This window comes from Nomascus leucogenys, chromosome 7b (genome assembly GCF_006542625.1).
Source record: "Nomascus leucogenys isolate Asia chromosome 7b, Asia_NLE_v1, whole genome shotgun sequence".
Lineage (NCBI taxonomy): Eukaryota > Metazoa > Chordata > Mammalia > Primates > Hylobatidae > Nomascus > Nomascus leucogenys.
Genome location: NC_044387.1, coordinates 171669 through 195825, shown reverse-complemented (window position 1 = coordinate 195825; position 24157 = coordinate 171669). Strand labels below are relative to the sequence as shown.

The following is a 24157-nucleotide window of genomic DNA, read 5'->3' as shown; positions in this document are numbered from 1 at the left end:
TAATCTCTGCCTTTCAATCTGAGTTTAGATCATTTCTATTTAATGTAATCATTGATATTATTGGATTTAAATCTACCGTCTTGCTATTTGTTTTATTTGTCCCATCTTACCTTTGTTCCATTTCCACTTCTTTTCTGCTTTCTGATGGATTGATCAAGTGTTTTAGTATTCTGTTTTATTGCCACTCTTAGCTTATGAATTGTGTTTTTTTGTAATTTTTAAAATGTTTTCTCTAGGATTTATAATATACATTTTTAACTTCTCATAGTCTACCCTCACATAATGTTATAGCATCTCACATATAATGTAAGAGCCTCCTTACAGCAGTGTGTTTTCCTTTCTCCCTCCCATCCTCTGTATTGCTGTTGTTATGTTTTAGGGCTGGGCATGGTGGCTCATGCCTGTCATCCCAGCACTTTGAGAAGCCAAGGCTGGAGGATTCTTGAGCCCAGGCATTCAAGACCAGCCTAGGCAACATAGTGAGACCCTGTCTCTACAAAAAAATAAAAAATTAGCCAGAAATGGTGGTATGCACCTGTCGTCCCAGCTGCTCGGGAGGTGGGAGAATCATGTGAGCATGGGAGGTTGAGGCTACAGTGAGCCGTGATCATGCCACTGCACTCCAGCCTGGGCAACACAGTGAGACCCTGTCTCTGAAGAAAAAGAAAGAAAATATGTGCAAAACCCACAAAACTATAAAGAATAGTCAAGCAGTTTGAAAAGAACCAAATGGAAGTTCTAAAAGGAAAGTTTTAATTTAGTTCAAATTTTAGTTGAATTTTAATTTCAACTAAATTAAAAACTTAGTATGCAGCTTTACCAGAAGATTATAAATAACCAAAGAGAGAGACTTCATGAGCTAAAAGATAAATATGAATAAAGTATACAGAATGCTGCCTGGAAAGACATAGATATGGAAAACCTGGAAAAAGGGTTAAGAGACATAAAGGCTAGAATAGGAAAATCCAACATGAGCCTAATTAGAGTGCCAGAAGGAGAAAAGATGGAATGGAGCAGAGGAAATATTTGAAGAGATAATGGCTATGAAATTTCTAAACTAATGAAAGTCACATAATTGGGAAATTCATATAAATTTATATAATTGAGAACCTCATGCAGAAAAAAATACAAAATAAACCCACACGTAGATACACCACATTGAAACTTCAGAACACCAAAGACAAAAAAAGTCCTAAGTGCAGCTGGAGATGCGTGGAAAATGACCTTCAAGGGAGTGACTGAGAGCTGAAGTTTTGTAGCAACAAGGAAAGCCAGAGGAGGGCAATGGACGAGAACTTCGAGGTGATAATGGAAACTAATGACGCAGAATTCTGTATCCTGTAAAAATATCTTTCAGGAACCAGGACAAAATGAAGACATTTTCAGACAAATTGAGTTTACTACCGAAGATTCTCATTAAAGAAACATTTAAAAGGTGTACTTCAGGCAAAAAGAACTGGTATCACAGGATGATCTGACAAGGAAAAAGGAATGAAGAATACAGAAAGAGGTAACATTTGGGTGAATCTAAGTAAACATTGATGGCTTAAAGCAACAATAACAATTCCTATGGGTCTTGAAAAGAAAAATAATAGCCAGGCACAGTGGCTCACACCTGTAATCCCAGTTCTTTGGGAGGCTGAGGCAGGAGGATTGCTTGAGCCTGGGAGGTTGAGGCTGCAGTGAGCCAAGATCATGCCACTGCACTCCAGCCTGCGTGACAGTGAGACTCTGTCTAAAAAACCAGAAGAAAAAGGAAAAACAAAGAATATTAAAATGCATAATAATAAAATTTAAGTTGGGACTGGAGTAAACAGAGTTAAATACTTCTCGGGTCCTTGTATTGTTCAGGAAAAGGGTAAAACTGTTGATCAGCTTTAGGATTTGATAGTTTAAGTGTGAGTGTCACAATTAACAGCATGCCTTAGATTGGATTCCTTCAGAAGAAGTAGCTGAAACGAGGATTCACATGCAAGTAGTTTGTTTGAAGCTGCAGGAAATAAGGTGGGTGGGTGAGAAAGTGAGGCAGGGGAGGGAAGAAGTGCCATCCTCCCGGCTGCCTGGTCCCTTATCCTGTGGCCTGTGTAGCAAGATTGTACTTATAACTTAGCTGTTAGATCCAGAGGATAAAGACAGTTTTTGGGGCTGCACATGGTGGCTCACGCCTGTAATCCCAGCACATTGGGAGGACGAAGCGGGTGGATCACTTGAGCCCAGGAGTTGGAGACCAGCCTGGAAAACATGGTTAAACCTTGTCTCTACCAAAAAAAAAAAAAAAAAAAAATACAAAAATTAGCCAGGCATGGTGGCAGGTGCCTGTAGTCCTAGCTACTTGGGAGGCTGAGGTGAGAGATTTGCTTGAGCTTAGGAGGCAGAGGTTGCAGTGAGCCAAGATCACGTCACTGCACTTCAGCCTGGGTGACAGTGAGACCCTATCTCAAAAAAAAAAAAAAAGTTTTTGTTAATCAAATTAGGTAATTATGCTGGGAGTTCCAGGATGACAAGTTTGTGGGTGTAAGAGGCCTGATAGCCGGCCGGGCGCAGTGGCTCACGCCTGTAATCCCAGCACTTTGGGAGGCCGAGGTGGGCGGATCACAAGGTCAGAAGATCGAGACCATCCTGGCTGACACGGTGAAACCCCATCTCTACTAAAAAATACAAAAAATTAGCCGGGCGTGGTGGCGGGCGCCTGTAGTCCCAGCTACTCGGAAGGACGAGGCAGGAGAATGGCGGGAACCCGGGAGGCGGAGTTTGCAGTGAGCCGAGATCGTGCCACTGCACTCCAGCCTGGGCGACAGAGCAAGCCTCCGTCCTCCCCGCAAAAAAAAAAAAAAAGGCCTCGTAAATCTCTGTTCAGGGTCTCCAGCAACCTATCAGGGACTCTCCCTGTCAGGCAGAGCCCTGTCATCACCAACTTTAGTGCGTCTTTGGGAGGAATTGGGGAAATCTGAGAAGCGCTCACCAAACATTCTCCAGCTTGATAGCTCCTGGCATGCTTTGCTGGGCCTGTTCCCTTTGCGCTCATCGCAGTAAATGGAAAACTCTCCAAAATTTGTATGTCAGAGAGAGATTTGTCGAGGCTGCAGTGCTGTCCTCGTTGGGGCTATGATCCTGCTGCAGTGCGAAGACTTTGATGAAAGTGTATAATCCTGTTGTTTATTCAGTTATTATAAAGGTGTCTTTGAGCACCTTTCAGATTTCAGAGATTTAAAAGATTTCCTGGCCAGGCGTGGTGGCTCATGCTTGTAATCTCAGCACTCTGGGAGGCCGAGGCAGGCGGATCACTTGAGTTTAGGAGTTCGAGACCAGCCTGGCCAACATGGTGAGACCCCATCTCTACTAAAATACAAAAATGAGTTGGGTGTGGTGGTGCATACCTGTAGTCCCAGCTACTTGGAAGGCTGAAGCAGGGAGAATGGCTTAAGCCTGGGAGGTGGTTGTTGCAGTGAACTATGATTGCACCACTGCACTCCAGCCTGCACGACAGAGCAAAATCGTGTCTCAAAAAAAAAAAAAAAAAAAATTCCCGATAGTAGCAATCTATTTAAAAACTTCAACTGATGCATGTTATAATCATCTTCTGCACTGGTAGAAATCTGTTTTCTGAAAGGTATAATTATGTGTGAGATTTCTTTCTTAAACCAGAAGGATTTTTTTTTTTTTTTTTTTGAGATGGAGTCTCTCTCTGTCACCCAGGCTGGAGTGCAGTGGCGCAATCTTGGCTCACTGCAAGCTCCACCTCCCAGGTTCATGCCATTCTCCTGCCTCAGCCTCCTGAGTAGCTGGGACCACAGGCACCTGCCACCACGCCCGGCTAATTTTTTGTATTTTTAGTAGAGATGGGGTTTCACCGTGTTAGCCATTGTGCTCGATCTCCTGACCTTGTGATCCGCCCGCCTCGGCCTCCCAAAGTGCTGGGATTACAGGCGTGAGCCACCGCGCCCGGCCTACTGTCACTTTCTTTAAGGCATAACAACGTCGTAAATGCCATGGCCATGATTTTGGATGTCCTGTACCATCAGGTGAGAATTACCATTTTCTTTAACATGGGTCGTGCTTGTTTGCTGATGGAAATGATCCAGAAGAGAAGGACAAGTTGACGGTTGAGAGGGTTAATGTCAGGCAAGAAACTTGAGTGGACGTTGAGGAAAGAGTGAGGTTCAGTGGACTGGAGGTTTGTGGTGGTTTCATGACACATGGACTGGAGATTTGTAGTGGTTTTATGACACAGCTCCTAAGTTCTTTGGCACTCTTCCCATGGAGGGGTAGGGTCTGTGACCTCCCTCTTGAAGCTGGGTAGGCTTGCAACTGCTTTGACCAATAGGCACAGCAGCAGTGATGCTGTAGGACTTCCAAGGTTAGACCAGAAAAGGGCATGCCCTCCAAGGATCCTCACTCTGATGGGAACCAGCCATCATGTAAGAAACTCTACCCTTGGCTGGGTGCGGTGACTCACGCCTGTAGTCCCAGCACTTTGGGAGGCTGAGGTGGGCGGATCACCTGAGGTCAGGAGTTCGAGACCAGCCTGGCCAACATGGCGAAAACCCGTCTCTACTAAAAATGCAAAAAAAAAAAAAAAAAAAAAATGAGCTGGGCGTGCTGGCAGGCACCTATAATCCCAGCTACTCGGGAGGCTGAGGTAGGAGAATCACTTGAACCCGGGAGGCGGAGGTTGCAGTGAGCCAAGATCACACCACTGCACTCCAACCTGGGTGACAGAGCGAGACTCTTGTCTCCAAAAAAAAAAAAAAAGAAAGAAAAGAAACTACCCTGAGACCACCATGCAGGAGAGCCCAGTGGATGTGCTGCTGACAGCCGCGGCAGAGCCCCCAGCTCACACTCAGCATCCACTGCCAGCCTTCTGAATGAACCGTCTCAGACCTCGAGCCAGGCTCACCTCCAGCTGCAGCCAAACCTCAAAAGAGACCCAGGCAAGAACTTCCCACTGGAGTCCTTCCTGAATTTCCACCCCCAAAACAAACAATTGTAAATAACAACTGAATTGTTTTAATCCACTAAGTTTGAGGATAATTTGTTACACAGTAATAGTAATTGAAGCACATTTCTTATGGAGTTAAAAAAAAAAAAAAAACAGGCTCGACACAGTGGCTCACACCTGTAATCCCAGCGCTTTGGGAGGCTGAGGTGAGTGGATCGCTTGAGCTCAGGAGTTTGAGACCAGGCTGAGCAACATGATGAAACCCTGTCTCTACAAAAAATAAAAACATTAGCCAGGTGTGGTGGCACACACCTATAGTCCAACTACTCTGAGGAATGAAGTGGGAGAATTGCTTGAACCTAGGAGGCAGAGGTTGCAGTGAGCTGAGATCGCACCACTACATTCTTGCCTGGGTGATAGAGCAAGACCCTGCCTCAAAAAAAAAAAAAAAAAAAAAAAAAAAAAAAAAAAAAAAAGTGGGTATTGTAGTAATGCAGCAAGAGACCAAGAAAAGTAGGAGGTAGTGATCAGAGACCTGGCTGCGTAAAAATCAAGATTCGGGAAATGGTGGCGTTAGGACTTCACCATGGTGAAGGTAGAACTCTTAATTTTCATCTTTATTAAATGTCTGTTTGCAGTTTTAACCATTGGCATATTTATTTTGTGTTTGTGATTTCTGTGAAATATGAGTACAATAAAGACGGATAGTTTGCATTTGTTTTCTAATCTCTCAGACTGTTGTCAGAAAATGTTCTCTGACTTTTTAGAATTGCTGTGGTCAGGATTGTGGAAACTGTTGCGATTCCAACTGTCCCTTCCAAGTCCAGTCAATTTTGTGCTTTGTAATGTCTGTGCCATTCGTGCACCACAGAGGGAAGAAAGCGTTAAAATGGTCATGTCACAACATCTTGATTTGTCATTGAAGGAGAAGGAGAAGGAGTCTGGAAGGTCGCTGACAACGGGTGGTGGTCAGGAAGGAAAACCCAGTGCCCGTGGCCCACAGGCCGGAGGAGGAGAGAACTTCAAGGAGGGATATTCAACTCCCTGTGGACCCCCATTTGTTCATCCATACAATGATGCTCTGAGGAGCACACAAGGAAGGTGCAAATTTGATAAAATGTGCATGATGTAAGGAGCATAAACCCCCTCAGGAAAGAGATGCTGCCTTTCCACTAATGTATCCCTGAGCTGCACAGAGCAGCCCTGGGGGACTGGGAGGCCATGGTCCCAGTGTGAGGAGCAGGGGAAAGGTGAGCCTTAAATGATCACCAACAAACAACAGGGCCCGTGTCTGGGGCTTACACATGACACGTGGTCCTCACAGCACCATTGCTCAGAGGAAGAAACCAAGATCTGGAGGGATTGAGTAATTTGCCCACATTCAACAAGTTGGTGCGCAATGAAGAGTGGCTCCCCTTTCAGACCTGAAGGCCGACGATCTTCCATCTGTGCTCTGGGGGCAAGACGGGAGGTCCACAGATAAAATTGCGGGTGGTATCCCTCATCTCACGGTCTTTACGCTCATGGGACGTGGGAGTGACCATCTTTTCAGAGGGAGGGAAGGAAGGGGAGAGGCTTGAGGAAGGTTTTGGGGGTTAGGATCTGAGATGAAATTTGAGACTATAAGATTTCAGATCGGATGCTGTGGCTCATGCCTGTCATCTCAGCACTCTGGGAGGCCATCGCTTGGACTTGGGCCCAGGAGTTTAAGACCAACCTGGGTAACATAGTGAGACCCTGTTTTTACAAAAACAAACAAACAAAATGCCAGGTATGGTCATGCGCGCCTGTGGTCCTAGCTACTCAGAAGGCTGAGGCAGGGGGATTCCTTGAGCCCAGGAGTTTGAGGCTACAGTGAGCTAGGGACACACCACTGCACTCCAGCCTGGGTGACAGCGGGAGACCCTGTCTCAAAAAAAAAAAAAGATTTTAAGCTTGCTGCAATTCCAGATGAAGGTAGATCCTGGAAGCACTTTGTGGAAGAGGTCACCACACTTGAGTATTAAAGACTGTTGACAGATCAGAAATCAAGGAACTGACTGACCACGGTATTGGACAGGTCATTTATGTGGATGTCCAGATGAACCAGTTTGGCGAAAAGACTCGGGATCAAAAGGAGATCTAGAAAGTTGAGGTCAAACTCTCTGTGAAATCTGGGAAGAGATCTGGATTTTCTGGGAAAGGCAGGGAGTGGTTAATAGGCCCAGACTCCTTGAACTTCAGAAATGGGGAATGTTCTTAGTGCTTCTAAAATGGAAAAGACTGTTATGGCAAAGACCTGATGCCCCGGACTGGGTTAGAGACCATAAGCTCTCTCATGCATTCATTCACGTCTGCTAAGCACCTACTGTTTGCCGGGCACCATGCTTGGAGCCTAGGGCCTTCACAGAGAGATGACAGCCTCTCTTCTCTCCAGCCAAGTCAAGAAGGCAAGCATAAACTAGTAAATGGCTTTGTTTTTTGTGTTTTTTTTTGAGATGGGATCTCACTCTACCCCCCAGGTTGGCTGCAGTGGTGTGATCTCAGCTCACTGCAACCTTTGCCTTCTGGGCTTGGCCAATTTTTTTTACTTTTGGTAGAGACATGTTTCCAAGCTGGTTTCAAACCCTTGAGCTCAAGTGACCCAGCCACCTTGGCCTCCCAAAGTACTGGGGTTATAGGTGTGAGTCACTGTGCCCAGCCAAGTAAATGCCATTCTTAGAAAAATACTGTAATTGGCATAAAATATAAATTGTGATGGGACACCAAAGAGTGCAGGTTCAATCAGGCCCTGGCCACAGGCCTCTCTCTGAGCTGGAATGGCGATACCCACCCTTCCCAACTTGCATGAGCTCCTTCTGCCATGTCGTTTCTGGTGTTTGTCACTCAAGTGCCTCGTCTTTTCCTAAGGAATAATTTTCCAGGCCAGGGGCAGTGGCTCACACCTGTAATCCCAGCACTTTGGGAGGCCAAGGAGGGCAGATCACCTGAGGTCAGGAGTTTGGGACCAGCCTGGCCAACATGGCGAAAACCCATCTCTACTAAAAACAAAAACTAGCCGGACATGGTGGTGATTGCCTGTAATCCCAGCTACTCGGGAGGCTGAGGCACGAGAATCGTTTGAACCCGGGAGGTGGAGGTTACAGTGAGCTGAGATCGTGCCACTGCACTCCAGCCTGGGCAACAGAGCAAGTTCTGTCTCAAAAAAAAAAAATTTTTTTTCCACAGAACTAAGACATAAAGAAATCTTAGGGCACATAACTTTCATCAAGGGGGAAGAGGGATCGCACTCTTGTTGAAACGCCAGCCTCCTTCTTTAGCCAATATTTAGCCAGGTGCTGTGGTTCACACCTGTAATCCCAGAACTTTGGGAGGCTGAGGGCAGAGGATAGCTGAGCCCAGGAGTTTGAGACCAACCTGGGCAATACAGAAAGAGTCAGTCTCTCTCTCTCTCTCTCTCTCTCTTTTTTTTTTTTTTTTTTTTTGAGACGGAGTCTTGCTCTTGCCAGGCTGGAGTGCAGTGGCGCAATCTCGTCTCATTGCAACCTCCGCCTCCCAGGTTCAAGTGATTCTCCTGCCTCAGCCTCCCGAGTCGCTGGGACTACAGGCGCCCGCCACCACGCCTGGCTAATTTTTTTGTATTTTTAGTAAAGACGGGGTTTCACCATGTTGGCCAGGATGGTCTTGATCTCTTGACGTCGTGATCCACCCGCCTTGGCCTCCCAAAGTGGTGGGATTACAGGGTGAGCCACCGCGCCCGGCCACCGGTCTCTATTTTAGAAAGAAAAAAGTGTTCTGCAACCTCCCTAGTTCTGCGCCCTCAACCCTGATCTCCCGCCTCCTCCCACAGCCACCCTCTCGAGCTCAGCTTCAACCATCGTCCTCCCCACAGGGCTCCATCCCAAGCCAGAGCGGGTCAGTTCCCTACACAGGGCCCAGCAACACGGTGCCCAAGAAAAAGTGTTTCCAGTGGGACGCACATCGCCTCCGTGGGTGCTAACTTCTCCCGGTGCCCGTCGGTACCTCTGTCTGGCTGTGCCGTCTCTACTGAGTGCTCAAAGTCCACTTTTAGTCCCAGCCAGCATCCTCTGAGTACCTTGTGCTCGATTCTGAATCCAGCCCTGCTCGGCGACCCTTGTGCAGACGTCCCCGTGCAGCCCCGGTCAGCACCCCGTGGGGACAGCTCCGGTCAGCACCCGACGGCGGACAGCTCCTCCCGCACCTCCCGCCTCGCCCGCCACCCCGCTCCGGGCCGCACCCGGGTTAGGGTTCCTGGGGGGATCCTGGGGGCGGCGGCGCAGCTCCTGGGACCGCCCCGGCCTCTCGCCCAGAGGAAACAGCCCACGGTGAACCCGAGGCCCCGGACCCCGGCGCTGCCTCTCCGGCCTCCCGCCCCGCGCGGGTCCTCCAGGGCGGGGCCCGACGCCCACCCGCCCGCCCCTTCACGGGAAAAATCCTCATCGCACGCTCGGCCCTTCCCCAACCAGCGCCCGGCAGTGAAGCCGCCGCCTCTCCTCCAACCAGCGTCCCCGGCCGCGTCGCTCCCCCGCCTCCCCCGCCGCCCTCCCCGCGCCGCCGCGGAGTCCGGGCGAAGGCGAAGTGCGCGGGGCGGGCGCCGCAGGGCGTGTCACGAGGTGAGCGGGGCGGGCCGAGCGCGGGCGCGGGGCGCGGCGAGGCTCCCGCACCCCCCGCCGCAGTCGCGGGCCTCTCCCGGAGAAGATGGCGGATCGCGCGGAGATGTTTTCTCTCTCCACCTTCCACTCGCTGTCGCCGCCGGGCTGCAGGTACCCCCTCGGCGCCCGGGCCGGGCTGACCCTCCGCTCCCTGCGCGCCCCCCGACCCCTACCGGCCCGGACCCCCGTCCCCGCCGCTCCAGCCCCGCCGCCGGCGCGGACCCGGCCCCAGCCCCCTGCGGTCCTTGAGCCTCGGCTCGGGCGCCCCACCCCCACCCCGCTCCCACTCCCTCCATCTTCACCGCGCGTCCCCAGCCTCAGTGACCCCTGGGCCCCGCCGGGATTCTGAGCCGCGCCCGGCCTGGACGGCTGACCTGTCAAGGGTGGAGGCCCTGTGCCGACCCTCTGCGGCGGAGGATGCGGGCGGGATGCGGGCACACCCTCCCAGCGCGGCGTGTCCCGGTGGCCTTGGCCTCTTTCAGTGGACGCCAGACCTGGCAGATAGGGCCTGGCCGGGAGAGAGTGGAAATCAAGCCCGGAGCCCTGCGGGAAGGGACTGGGGTGGGGAGGACGCTGGGCCTCTGGGTTTAGGCCTCACTCCGCCGGAGAGGGGGAGACAAACAGGCCAGACTCTCCTCCCACAGCAGGCGCGACCCCTCCCCATCTGCCGCTGCCGCCGTTGCAGCTCCCCCTCCCCGCTCTGCAAGACCTGACCCCAGGGGCCTGGAGCTGCGCGTGGAGGGAGGAGAGGCTGCTGGCTCTCCAGGGAGGCGGGGTGGGAGGGGTGGGGGCAGGGTTGGCTCCTCCGGGGCAGGCCTGGCTCAGATGGGGGAGGGGATCCACAGGAGAGCAGAGCTTGGGGGTCAAGATGATGGCAGGATGTGTTCCGAGAGCTGGGGGCTGTGGAAACCACGGGGCGTAGGAGCTGAGGCCTCCTTCTGCCCCTCCTCAGGGCCAGTTGCCAGGCAGGGAGTCCAGGGTTGGTGGCTCTCTGACCCTGGTCTCCTTTCCAGGCCTCCCCAGGACATAAGCCTGGAAGAATTTGACGACGAAGATCTGTCTGAGATCACTGATGACTGTGGCCTGGGCCTCAGCTACGACTCAGACCACTGTGAGAAGGTGGGGGAAGAGTTGGGGACACAGATCCAGCTCAAGGGAGGGCCTCATTAGGCTCTTCTTAGCGTTCACTTGGGGTTTGAGGGTGGGTGTGAGCTCAGCCTTGAACCGGGGACTCCTCTGATAGCTCCTCCCCACTTAACCCTTGAGGTTTCCTAGGTATCAACTCTCTCTTATTCCAACACATTGCAGGCCTCCACGCAGGGCCTTCCCCAGCATTCTCCCCCACCCCATCGGTGGCCAGCCCGGGGCAGGAGGTGCTCCTTTGCTTTGGGTGCCCTCTGTCCTCAGATCACTCCCAGAAAGATCTAATCCCTGGCAGCTGCCATCACAACCTTGTCCCCTCCGCAGCCCTGTGCCCTCGTCTGCAGCTCCCATCTGTCTGTTTCATGTCTCCCCCTGCTGAAATCTTTTCTCGCCCGTCTCCTGCTTCTCCTCCTCCCTGTCTCTCCACATTTCTGCTTTCATTTATTGAAGAACATTTCTGAGCAACTGCCATGTGGCAAGTACTGGGGGCTTCTGGCTGCTGGGAGTGGAACAGGACAGCTGCTCTCCGGAGCTGCAACTTAGTAGAGGAGAAAGACTTGTAAGGGACAATGGCTGCCCACGTGTCAAGGGCTGCATTCCAACAGGGACATAAGTTCCACGAGGGGGAAGGGAACCCAATCCACACTGAAGGAATCAGGGAGAATTTCCAGAGGAAATGTCAGCCATGCCCTGAGGTTAGCAGAGCCAGGCAGATGGGGTAGGTAGGAGGGAATGGAGGAGAGGAAGTGCCAGCATGGGGATTAACTGTGCCAATGGCCCTGGGGTTGGTGCAAAGTTGGTGAATCCTCAGAGTGCAGGCTGCCTCTCCATTTATGCATTTGTTTGGTGTTTACTGAACATCCGCTGAGCCCCAGGTCTTGTTCTTGGGGGTGGGTACAACGGTGCACAACATGGACATGACCCTGCCCTGGTGGGGCTTGCAACAGACCAAAAACCATGTCCAGTAACTGTAAGTTGTTTGCAACAGACCAAAAACCATGTCCAGTAACTGTAAGTTGTGTTAAAACGCTTTGAAGGGAACACGGTGCTGGTGTCAAATGTGACGGGGTTCTGCAGTTAGATGAGTCTAAAAGTGGGGCTGGGGCTGCTCTGAGAATCCCTGTCATTCAGCTGTAGAGTTTGGGCCCTTCCCAAGAACTGGAGTGATCCCGATGTGTGTTAGGCAGATTTTTAAAACATCGCCCTGTAGACAGAGGGGCAGAGTGAGCTGGAAGGGGCTCTCCTTTGACTGATGCTCCTCGATTTCCCTTCTCCTAGCACCTGGGCCCCTGGGCTACTGCTGCCCTCTGGCCCAGCCCTGCTATCTCCCTCCGTCCTGCAGGACAGCCTCTCCCTGGGGCGCTCGGAGCAGCCGCACCCCATCTGCTCCTTCCAGGATGACTTCCAGGAGTTTGAGATGATCGATGACAATGAAGAGGAGGACGATGAGGACGAGGAAGAGGAGGAGGAGGAGGAGGAGGAGGGAGATGGGGAAGGCCAGGAGGGAGGAGACCCTGGCTCAGAGGCACCTGCCCCCGGGCCCCTTATCCCCTCCCCTTCCCTGGAGGAGCCCCATAAGCACCGGCCCACCACGCTCCGTCTGACCACACTGGGGGCCCAGGTGAGTGCCGGGACCCACAGCTCCCTGGAGCTGAGCCTGGGTTCATAGCACCTGGGACTGCAGCCAGCCCTGCTCACCCCTTGGGAGCTGGAGGCCCCCTCCTCAGGACGCCGTCATGTGTCTCCACCCCAGGACTCCCTGAACAACAACGGAGGTTTTGACCTGGTGCGTCCGGCCTCCTGGCAGGAGACAGCGCTATGCTCACCCGCCCCGGAGGCCCTCAGAGGTGAGGGGCGGTGGGCCCGCGGGGCACGGGGAAGCCGGGGAGGAGGGGAGGGAGGACGGACTGGCTGCTGGAAGAGGTCTGGGTGGTGCAGAGGGTGACCCCACCTCCCTGCCCAGCAGAGCTCCCGGGCCCCCTCCCTGCCACGGACGCAGGGCCCGGCGGGGCGCAGTCGCCAGTGCACCTGGGTTGCGACTGCGAAGGGAACCGGCCTGCGGAACCTCCGGCGCCAGGGGGGACTTCGCCCTCCTCAGATCCCGGCATCGAGGCTGACCTGAGAAGCCGCTCGAGCGGCGGCCGCGGGGGACGTCGCAGCAGCCAGGAGCTGTCCTCGCCCGGCTCCGACTCGGAGGACGCGGGCGGCGCGCGCCTGGGGCGCATGATCTCGTCCATCTCGGAGACGGAGCTGGAGCTGAGCAGCGATGGAGGAAGCAGCAGCAGCGGCCGCTCCTCGCACCTCACCAACTCCATCGAGGAGGCCTCGTCGCCCGCCTCGGAGCCGGAGCCCCCGCGCGAACCCCCGCGCCGCCCCGCCTTCCTGCCCGTGGGCCCCGACGACACCAACAGCGAGTACGAGTCGGGGTCGGAGTCGGAGGCGGACCTCAGCGAGGACGCGGACTCGCCCTGGCTGCTCAGCAACCTGGTGAGCCGCATGATCTCCGAGGGCTCCTCGCCCATCCGCTGCCCCGGCCAGTGCCTGTCTCCTGCGCCGCGCCCGCCCGGGGAGCCCGTGTCGCCGGCCGGCGGGGCCGCCCAGGACTCCCAGGACCCCGAGGCGGCCGCGGAGCCCGGCGGCGTGGAGCTGGTGGACATGGAGACGCTGTGCGCGCCGCCGCCGCCCGCGCCCGCCGCGCCTCGACCCGGCCCCGCGCAGCCCGCGCCCTGCCTGTTCCTCAGCAACCCCACGCGTGACACCATCACGCCGCTGTGGGCCGCTCCCGGCCGCGCCGCCCGCCCGGGACGAGCCTGCTCCGCCGCCTGCTCCGAGGAGGAGGACGAAGAGGACGACGAGGAAGAGGAGGATGCCGAGGACAGTGCGGGGCCCCCCGGGGGCAGGGGCACGGGCCCCTCGGCGCCGCGGGACGCCTCGCTGGTGTACGACGCGGTCAAGTACACGCTGGTGGTGGATGAGCACACGCAGCTGGAGCTGGTGAGCCTGCGGCGCTGTGCTGGGCTGGGCCACGACAGCGAAGAGGACAGCAGCGGGGAGGCCAGCGAGGAGGAGGCGGGCGCGTCGCTGCTAGGCGGCGGTCAGGTCCAGGGGGACACCTCGCCGGACAGCCCTGACCTCACTTTCTCCAAGAAGTTCCTCAATGTCTTCGTCAACAGTACATCTCGGTCCTCCAGTGAGTGAGAGGTGGGGAAAAGGGGGATGGCCCAGAGGAATGTGCAGACTCCCTGGCCCCAGTCCCAGGGTCCCCCACAGTGCTCAGGGCCCCCTGAGGGTCTGGCTGTGGTCAGGGCTGGGTGCCCTCTCCCACTCAGGACATGGCATGAGGTGGCCTGCTCTGCCTCAGCTCCTTCCCGCTCGTAGGACACCGACACCGGACTGCGGAGGGGACTTGGCCTCTGCCCAAGGCCAGGCCTCTAAGCACTACTCTGACTCTCTGACTCTCTGTCTCCCTGTTTCCCCCGCCTCTGTCCTGCCGGGTCTCTCAGGCACCGAGTCCTTTGGCCTTTTCTCCTGTCTGGTCAACGGCGAGGAGCGAGAGCAGACTCACCGGGCTGTGTTCAGGTACAGCCTCCCTCCTTGCTGGCGGTGGCCCCGGCCTCAGTCCGTGCCATCACAGGATGCCAGTGGACACGACCGTCAGTCCCGCCCCCCTCCCCAGTGACCTCTCCCCCAACGGCAGGTTCATCCCGCGGCATCCAGACGAGCTGGAGCTGGATGTGGATGACCCTGTGTTGGTGGAGGCCGAGGAGGACGACTTCTGGTTCCGTGGCTTCAACATGCGTACGGGGGAGCGCGGTGTGTTCCCCGCCTTCTACGCCCATGCGGTGCCCGGCCCTGCCAAGGACCTGCTGGGTGAGGTCCCAACCCCGAGGGGAGGCTTTTCACCCCAGATCCTCCCCTCTGCCCCCGCCTGACCTGGGCCCTCTGTGCCCCCCTCCCCAGGGAGCAAGCGGAGCCCCTGCTGGGTGGAGCGCTTTGATGTGCAGTTCCTGGGCTCTGTGGAGGTGCCCTGCCACCAGGGCAATGGCATCCTGTGTGCAGCCATGCAGAAGGTCAGTGTGGAGGCCAGGCAAGTGCAGGCTGAGGGTCCGCATGGCGGCCACACCAGCACTGCAGGCTAGCACAGGGCCTTGAGGCTCCAAGGCCTGAGGTCTGATTTCCTCCAGGGAGGGTCTGGGGGATGCTGCAGGGGTAGCCCAGGCCCTGGTTCAGAGGCCTGAGCAGGTGAGTCTAGGGCAGAGCACAGCAGCTGTCCCTCATCACCTCGGGGTCTCTGGGCCACAGATCTTCCAGTTGGCCCTGACTGCCATCAGCCCTTCCTCTTCCTGTCTGGAATCAAGACCAGCCCTCCCAGCCTCTTCCCTGGGAGCCCTCTACTCATCCACTCACTCAGTGGACATTTAGTGAGCACCTGCCCAGGCACCAGTACTGAGACTGAGGCTGGGGGGCAGGAGGGAGCAGAGCAGAGCAGCCCTGCATCTGAGAGCTCCCTCAAGCTTATGGGGCCAGGCAGTGAAGAGGCCAGGGTGGGTGGGGTCTGTGTTCCTGGCTCCTGAGCCAAGCGCAGCAGCCTGCCTGGAGGAGCAGAAGGAAGATGAAGCAGGCTGACTGCAGAGAGGCGAGTGCCCCTCCTGAGCCTGAGGAGTGGCCAAGGCCACGCCCCTTATGTCTTCCAGAATTGCGCCTCGGGGTCCTCAGCATGTGTGTCCTCAAACATAAGCTAAAAGGGGCAGAGGCGTAGTCCCGCCAAGGGAAAGAAAGGCCCTTGTGGGCCCCTCAAGACCCTCTTCTCCCCCAACTTCTTCTGTAGATTGCCACTGCCCGGAAACTGACTGTCCACCTGCGTCCTCCTGCCTCCTGTGACCTCGAGATCTCTCTTCGGGGGGTCAAGCTGAGTCTGAGCGGAGGAGGACCCGAGGTGGGAGTGTGGGGGACTGGGGACCGGGGACTGGGGGGGTAGGGTTAGGCCACGGAGTCCGACGGGGCCGGGCCTCAGGGGCATCCGGCAGGCGGGAGGCAGGGGTGGCGCCAGGCCTCGGGGCGTCTGGGAGGCGGGAGGCAGGGGTGGTGCCTCCTTTGACACGGGCTTCTGCCCACCTCTGCTCTAGTTCCAGCGCTGCAGCCATTTCTTCCAGATGAAGAACATCTCCTTCTGTGGCTGCCATCCCCGCAACAGCTGGTGAGAGTCTGACCATCCCCGAGTCCCCCAGCCGCCCCCCGAGTCCCCACAGACTCTGAGCCCCCACAAACCCTGAGAGCTGCCCGCGCCCAGCCCTGAGAGCTCCACCTGCACCCACTTGGCTCTGTGAGCTGAGCCTGCAGTGGTGCCTGCTCTGAGCTGGACTCAGGAGGTGCGGGTCAGACAGGCTTGCATCTGGTCTGGGTGGAGAGAGGCACACGGGCGAAGGATGTGAGAAGCCTGTGTGGGTGCGGAGGACGCCCGAGTGGGCCTGGGGCTCAGGATGGCCAGCCTGGAAAGACAGCAGGTGACAGGGGTGGAGAAGTGGATCTTCCTGGTGGGGTCCAGCTGAGCCAAGGGTGTGGGATGCACTGGTGGGGAGCTGTAGGCTCTGGGGCCTGCGTGTAAGGGGAGCAGCTAGAAATGCCGGGGGAGACCTGGACCCTTTTGACTGAGCCAAGGAGCTGTACTTAATCTTGCTGGTAATGAGGCCATAGGAGGCTCCTAATGGAAGGAGGTGACACAGTCAGGTTGACGTGCTGGCTCTGGCTGCTGTGCCGACTGCATTGATGCAGGTGCTTGCTGCTGGTAGGGGACCTGGTGGCTGCTGAGGTTATACAGGTGCCATGTCCTGAGACCAAGTGTGCAGATGCAAGAGGCATTGAAGAGGTAGTACAGGCAGGACCTAGGTTGACCAGCTGTAGAGGGTGACCTGGAAGAGACCAGGATGACGTCTCCCTGGGGGATGGTTGTACTGCAGCCCACACACCGAGAGGGGATGCGGGATCAATGACAAACACGGTGAGACTGAAGCGGCCGTTGGTCCCATGGGTCTGGAGTTTAGGAGGGAGACCTGGAGGGAAGTTACCAGGTCAGAGCAGGTAGATCACTGAGGCAAGAGGGGAATGGCCAGGCAGGGTGAGGGGAGGAGGAGGTGCTGGCACAGGAGCAGCAGGCCAAGGGGGCTGCCAGCTTCCCTCCAGGCACAGGCCCCTGCCCTCTGTGTCCCAGCACCCTAGAGGAAGGAGATCAGAGAGGAACCAGAGAGGCAGAGCCAGCCAGAGGCTGGAAAGGACTTGCGGGGAGTTGGAGGAAGCAGGCTCACAGGCAGGCAGGACGCAGCAGGGCACGGTGCTGCCAGGACTGAGGCGTGGGACAGACGTCAGTGCATCTTGGGGGCCTTGTGGACCCTCCCTGTGGTTGAGAGTGAGGGTGCTGCCTGCTGGAAGATGCAGAGCCCTTTTGTGTCATCCCCGTCGAGTGCGGAGATGGTCTGATGGGATCCGTGCAGAGACGCTGCTCAGTGGGGTGGAGAGGTGGGACAAAGTGCAGGGGCGCAGACCAGACAGCAGGGCCAGCTCTGGAGTGGAGAGGTGGGACAGTGTGCAGGGGCGCAGACCAGACAGCAGGGCCAGCTCTGGGGTGGAGAGGTGGGACAAAGTGCAGGGGCGCAGACCAGACAGCGGGGCCAGCTCTGGGGTGGAGAGGTGGGAAAGGCAGGGGCGCAGACCAGACAGTGGGGCCAGCTCTGGGGTGGAGAGGTGGGACAGCGTGCAGCGGCACAGACCAGACAGCGGGGCGGGGGGGGGGGGGGGGGGGCAGACCAGACAGCGGGGCCAGCTCTGGGGTGGAGAGGTGGGACGCGTGCAGCGGCACAGACCAGACAGCGGGACAGCTCTGGGGTGGGAGGTGGGACAGTGCAGGGCGCAGACCAGACAGTGGGGCCAGCTCTGGGGTGGAGAGGTGGGACAGCGTGCAGCGGCACAGACCAGACAGCGGGGACAGCTCTGGGGTCACTGGGACAGCGGACACTGCCAGGAGAAGAAGAATGACCCAAATGTCTCGTCAGAAGGAAACTGGGTGAAGCTCAGGCCTCAGGCTGGACACGGCCCCAGCTAGAATTCCGTGAGAGGAAGGTGGTCAGTCGAGTTTAGGGTTTGGGGTCAAGATGTGGCATGAGTGTGGGAGGAGGCAGAGGAGCTGCTGCCCTGGCCCAGACCTTCCTAATATTTGTCACTCCAGACCCCCCGTCCCCGGTCCCTCGCCATGAGGAGGCACGGAGGAAACCGTGTGAGGTGAACGGTAAACTCGTTTCGTCGTGGCAGTGGTGGTAGGTCAGGAGAGCGTGGGATGTGCTGTGTTGGGATCTGGTATTAGGATGTCTGGTGTTGGGATCACAGACTGTAGCCTTTTCTCCCAGGGCTGCCCAGCCTGCCTGTGTTCCTGGGCAAGCTCCTGAACCTCTGTGCCTAGCTCTCCATCAGGGCCCTACCTCAGAGGGCTGTTGTGAGGCTTCTGTGAGTTAATCGAAAGGGCTGAGGATGGTACCTGAGTAATGCCGGAAGCCAGACCTGCGGGTCGGCGCTCATGACCGTGATGATGTGAACGCGGCATTTGAGGCGGGCCCTGTGCTCTGTCTGTGGACAGCGTGCACACACAGTCCTGGCGAGCAGACCATCATGTGGCTTCCCATCTGGTGGAATCGCAAAGCCCCGAAGCCACGGGGGAATGGACGGGTCGGCCAGTTTCAGGGGTGGGGGTGGGGCAGCGTCCTGCTGCAGAACTGTGACTGCCTCTTCCTCTGGACGATTTTTTTTTTTTTTTTTTTGAGTCGGAGTCTCGCTCTGTTGCCCAGGCTGGAGTGCAGTGGCACGATCTCGGCTCACTGCAAGCTCCGCCTCCCAGGTTCATACCATTCTCCTGCCTCAGCCTCCGGAGTAGCTGGGACTACAGGCGCCCGCCACCGCGCCTGGCTAATTTTTTGTATTTTAAGTAGAGACGGGGTTTCACCCTGGTCTCGATCTCCTGACCTCGTGATCCACCTGCCTCGGCCTCCCAAAGTGCTGGGATTACAGGCGTGAGCCACCGCGCCCGGCTCTGGATGATGATTTTTTGATTTTTGCTAATGTCTGGGATGGGAAGACAGCACAGGTGGAGGAGCTGGGCAGTGACTCTGTGAGTAAGGCCCCGCAAGGAGCTGCTTTCCACTGGGAGTGAGGGATAGACCAGAAGAGGGTTTTACAGACCAGGGATAACGTCCAGCCCCACCTCGGAGCTGGGCAAGGGCTGTCAGTCTGCTAGGCCCGCAGGAGGAGGCCTGAGTTGGCAGGAGACATGGTCTCCAGTAGCCGGGCAGAGGCCTTGCTCTGTGGTCCTGGGGCAGGCCCTGAATAGGGCCACAGAGGGCGGCAGCGCCAGCTCAGAGAAGGGAGATGTGTCCTCAGCGTGGGCCAGACGCCCCTGGTCATCACGGAATTAACTCAGAGCACGAACTCTCGGTAGGTGCCCAGCCCTGTGCTTGGGCTGAAACCAAAAAAAGACAATTTCAGATCTTGAAATTGTGCGACCCCCACACTCCTGTCCCTTACCCTCTCCCCAAGCCCTTTGTTCCTGCCTCTTCTCTCTACATCATTTGTGGGGTGGCCAAGGCTGGGCCAGGGCTCTGACGAGCCCTCCACACTGACTTGCCCGCAGCTATTTCGGCTTCATCACCAAACACCCCCTGCTGAGCCGCTTCGCCTGCCACGTCTTTGTCTCCCAGGAGTCCATGAGGCCGGTGGCGCAGAGTGTGGGGTGAGTGGGGCCCCAGGGTGTGGGGTGCAGAATGGGTGCGGGGGTACGGAGGTGGGGTGCGGAGGTGAGCAGGTGGGGGCAGGAGCCTGGCAGGGGAGGTCTGGGGAAGGAGAACCAGATGTGCTGTGTAGAGAGGGCAGTGGCGGGTGACAGTTTGGGGTCCTGGGCATGGGGTGGGAACAGGCACAGACACATGGCCCAGGCACTCTGGCAGGGGTAGAATTGCTGGGCCAGGAGCGCTGAGGGTCACACTTGGGGGTGAAGTGGCCATGCCTGGGTGGGGGGTTATGGATGCCTGCGGAGGGAGGAAGGAAGGAGAGCTCAGAGGCGCTGTGGAAGGCGGTTTGGGGGTTGAGGACAGGCCCTGAGTGGCTGGTGGAGGACCGTCTTTCCCCAGCCGCGCCTTCCTGGAGTACTACCAAGAGCACCTGGCATACGCCTGCCCCACCGAGGACATCTACCTGGAGTAGCCCACCCACCGCTGTCTCCTGGCCGTCTGCTCCAGGCGCAGCTGGGGCTGAGGACGTCTCGAGAGGCCGCCATGGCTTTGGCAAGGACTGTGCTGGGGGGACGTGGGACCTTACGCTTGTGGGGGTCTGCTTGTGGAGGAACTCTCGTCCTCGGTCCCCAGGGCGCAGCTGTGGGGGCTGCGGGGGAGTGGAGACCCCGCGCCCCTGCTTTTCCTCAGATCCGTTCTTTCTCTGTGTTGTCCTCCTCCTTCCCTCCCCAGTCTCCCTTTTCTCTCTCCTGGTGTCTCTGCCCCTCTCTGTGCCTGCAAACCTTTTCCTCTATTCTTCACTTTGGGGTCAGAACTTCGGGGGTGTGGAGGAGGTGCGGCTCTAGGGACGGGTAATGTCGGGTTCCAAGTGATGCCCTCCTGCCACTCCCCTGCGATTTATAAGGGAATTTTAATTTTTATAGTGAATCTCAAGGGATCATCCCTTCCTTGACCACAGGGACAAGAGGGGCCCCCTCGCCCCAGCCCCACCCCACATGGAGCTCAGGGGGAAGCAGGGAGGGGTTCCCAAAAGAGCCCTGCGGAGGCTAGGAGTGGTTCTTGATGCTCACCTGAAGCCCCTAGACGCTGCTAGGAGGAGGGGGCCCCTCCTGGGCCCCCAATACTCCTCCGCTTGCCGCTGCTAGCGCACCCCTGCAGTCCAGCGTGCATCCGCCCCACGCACGCCCTGTGCTGTGTTTCTGGGCCCTGCCCATGGCCTCAATAAACTCTCTGCTTGGTGTGACATTGGCTGTTTCTAGGGGGTGCTGAGACACGGGGCCAGGCGCCTAGGGGCTGCCCATTGTGGTAGGGACAGAGTCCCCCGTGGCGGGGGTGTTGTGGGAATCTCACCCTTTTAGTTCTTCCCGAAATTGTGCCGGGGGTCCCTGCGGTGCTGCTCTGGGGCCTCATCTGAGGTGCCGTATCTAGAAGCACCCTTGGGAATTCTCCCCAGGTACACTCGATTGGCCACAAAGGCATCCGAGGCTGTGCAATGGGGTGTCCTTTCCACGTGCACGGACTGGGGGCCAGCACGGCTCAGGTCAGTGTGTAGTGGGGGCATGAACTCCTTGAAGAACAATCTGGCCGGGCAGTGGCTCACGCTTGTAATCCCAACACTTTGGGAGGCCGAGCCAGGCGGATCACCTGAGGTCAGGAGTTTGAGACCAGCTTGGCCAACATGGTGAAACCCCGTCTCCACAAAAAATACAAAAATTAGCCAGGTATCCTGGCGCACACCTGTAATCCCAGCTACTCAGGAGGCTAAGGCACGAAAATCGCTTGAACCTGGGAGGCGGAGGGTGCAGTGAGCCGAGATCGCACCACTGTACTCCAGCCTGGGCGACAGAGGGAGACTCCGTCTCAGAAAAAGGAAAAGAAAAACAGTCTACTGAGATCTTAAAATTGATATTTAAAAAATTCTCCAGAGAAAGCCAGAAGAAAATAGGTGACTTTTTCACTATGTGCTTAGATGATTGTAGACGCCCAGCAGTGTTCCCTCCCCGGCCCTCCTGGGTGAGCCCGCCTCCCAGGCAGAGGTCAGCATGGCCTGGGTCCCTCTGTCTGAGCCCAGGATTCGTGCGACACCAGGAAGACAACAGTTGAAGGTTCCTTAGTGAGCTAAGGGAAGTATACACAAACTTACTACATAAACATTAGAAAGCGCTGTCCGTAAAAAACACGTCCCTACAGAGCCAACAAGCAGAGAAATAGCTGCCCAGTGTTAGGAAGCGCATCATGATCCAGAGGTTTAGCCCGTGTGCAGCGCACAGACCTGAGGCCCCAGAGGGACCGAGGACGCAGACCAGTGGCACGACGGAAACGCAGAACGTTTATGAGAAAACTTTCCTACTAATTGAGATAAAGCTGTAAAGAGGCAGATAGCCCCACTGGGTGTGTACGTTTGAAACTTTTGCCCCCTGTGCTAGGGCATTCGGGGTGTGGCCCTCAGTCCCCTGTAGCTGCTGCCTGGAAACCGTTGCCACCCACCCACCTCCTCCCTCTGCTCTTCCACTCAGGTGAGAATTCTCCAAGCCCCGCACTCCGGCGCCCCGTCCCGCCCCTGCCCGGCCTGGCCCCGCCCCTGCCCGGCCTGGCCCCGCCCCTGCCCCGCTTGGCCCCGCCCCTGCCCGGCCTGGCCCCGCCCCCCGACGTGTCTTCAGGTCTCTTTCCCTCCAGCCGGCCCTTAGGACGGCTGTTGGACGTGCTCGTGAGCCCTTCACCTGTCTGCCCTCCACCTCTCTGCAGCTACTTCTGCAATCTCATGGTCTTCTTGAGCTTGGCCGCCCTCCACGCCCCATCCCGGGCTTGGTCGGTTCTGGGGTCTACCGCTCTGGCTTCATCCCTCCCACAGTTTCGAGGGTTTCCCTGTGCTCAGGCCCCTGGCGGTCGCCCCCTGTGCAGACCACTGGGCAGATCCAGCTGACCTCCAGGGGCACTTCCTCGGCTCATCACTGGGCCGGTGCTCTGCAGAATGAGCGGTGAGAGCCACTGTGGCTGGCCAGAGGGTGCCACTCACAGTCACTTCAGACTCACAGGAGCCTTCGCCCCCACCCCTGCATTCATCTGTATTCTATGTTTTTTGCCAGTCACCTGAGCTGCAGGCCTTGGTCACCCCAGACTCCTCCCTCCTGTCACCCTTATCCTCACCCCAGCACCTTTACCTCTGCCCCTGGCTCCATTTCCCCCTCCTCTGCCTGGACCAAACCACCCTGACTTTCCTGGATCTTCGTGCAACAGCCTGCTCCGGCCGCTGCCTCACTGCACCTGCAAATCCACCTGCACCCACACCCAGGCCAGGGTTTTTAAACAGAAGCCTCAGCAGATCCCTCTCTCTGGCCAGCTCCGAAGCAGGTCCCTGTTGAACCTCAGCATGACCCGCCCCCACCCCTGCATCCCACTTCTGCTCTGGGAGCCTCTGGGTTCCTGGGCGCACCTGCTGCCCTTCCCTGTTTGCCACTGGGTGACCTCCCGTCCTTCTGGGCGCTCCCGGGCCCTGGTCTCGGGCCTTCTGAGGACTTGCTCCTGGCTGCTCTCCTGGTAGCGGCTGCTGGCTGTGAGCCCAGAGTGCAGGCGTGGCTGTTGACCTTAGGTCCTCCCAGAACCTGGCGGATCGCCTGGCTCACAGGCAGGAGGCGCTGCATGATGCCTCCAACTTCCGCCAATCTAGCCCAAGGATGGCATCCTAAATAAAACATGTTCTACAGAAAAGTGTTTATTGCATTCTTCTTTGAAATAATGTAAGCAAAAAAGTAATCTGAATATTGACCAATAGGGTTAATTGATTAGGGTATATTTACCTAATTGAAATATTGGGCAGATGTGAAAAAAAGTGCCAATGTTTGTAATTACACAGAAAATTTCTGTTACGCTATTAAGTGAAAATAAATTTCTGGGCACAGTAGCTCATGCTACTGTGTAATCTTAGCAATTTGGGAGGCCAAGGTGGGCAGATCCCTTGAGTCTGGGAGTTCGAGACCAGCCTGAGAACATAGCGAAACCCCTGTCTCTACAAAAAAAAAAAAATTATCTAGGTGTGGTGACACACACTGTAGTCCCAGCTACTTGGGTGGGTAAGGGAGGAGGTTGAGGCTGCAGTGAGCCATGATCATGCCACCGCACTCTGGCTGGAAAGAGCAAGACACTGTAACCACAATGAAAGAAAAGAAAAGGAAATGAGAGAGAGAGAGAAAAAGAGAGAAAGAGAGAGACGAAAGAAAGGAAAGAAAGAAAAGAAAAAGAAAGAGAGAAGAAAGAAAATAGGCAGGGTCATACGTAGCATGCTAGAAACTATATGTTGAAAAATGCTGAAAGGAAACACAAAAAATGTTAAAAGTCATTTTTGGCCGGGCGCGGTGGCTCACGCCTGTGATCCCAGCACTTTGGGAGGCCGAGGCGGGCGGATCACGAGGTCAGGAGATCAAGACCATCCTGGCTAACACGGTGAAACCCCATCTCTACTAAAAATACAAAAAATTAGCCGGGTGTGGTGGTGGGCGCTTGTAGTCCCAGCTACTCGGGAGGCTGAGGCAGGAGAATGGCGTGAACCTGGGAGGCGGAGCTTGCAGTGAGCTGAGATGTGCCACTGCACTCCAGCCTGGGGGACAGAGCAAGACTCCGTCTCAAAAAAAAAACAACAAAAACCTCATTTTTGCTGA

At 56.4% G+C, this 24157-nt stretch overlaps 1 protein-coding gene across 3 annotated transcripts; it reads left to right on the top strand.

The window, feature by feature from the left end:
* Positions 1-9502: 9502 nt before the first annotated feature.
* On the top strand, positions 9503-20745 carry MAPK8IP2 (mitogen-activated protein kinase 8 interacting protein 2). Of its 3 annotated transcripts, none has more exons than XM_030815253.1 (12): positions 9503-9702; positions 10605-10710; positions 12077-12355; positions 12488-12581; positions 12833-13924; positions 14238-14313; positions 14432-14604; positions 14695-14804; positions 15563-15670; positions 15861-15931; positions 19406-19504; positions 19902-20745. In XM_030815253.1, exons 1-12 carry the CDS (start codon positions 9638-9640, stop codon positions 19972-19974), a joined length of 2346 nt encoding a protein of 781 aa, XP_030671113.1. In that variant the 5' UTR covers positions 9503-9637; the 3' UTR covers positions 19975-20745. The 3 variants fall into 3 exon arrangements, with proteins under 3 accessions (XP_030671113.1, XP_030671112.1, XP_030671111.1); XM_030815252.1 differs by having other exon boundaries at positions 12701-13924; XM_030815251.1 differs by having other exon boundaries at positions 12698-13924.
* The last annotated feature ends 3412 nt before the right edge of the window (positions 20746-24157 follow it).

What these genes read in the sequence shown, in the direction of transcription:
- MAPK8IP2 (XM_030815251.1), top strand. Translation starts at nt 9,638, where the DNA reads ATGGCGGATCGCGCGGAGATGTTTTCTCTCTCCACCTTCCACTCGCTG. An exon ending in CTGTCGCCGCCGGGCTGCAG is followed by an intron (nt 9,703 to 10,604) that starts GTACCCCCTCGG and finishes TCTCCTTTCCAG; the next exon opens with GCCTCCCCAGGACATAAGCC. An exon ending in TGACCACACTGGGGGCCCAG is followed by an intron (nt 12,356 to 12,487) that starts GTGAGTGCCGGG and finishes TCTCCACCCCAG; the next exon opens with GACTCCCTGAACAACAACGG.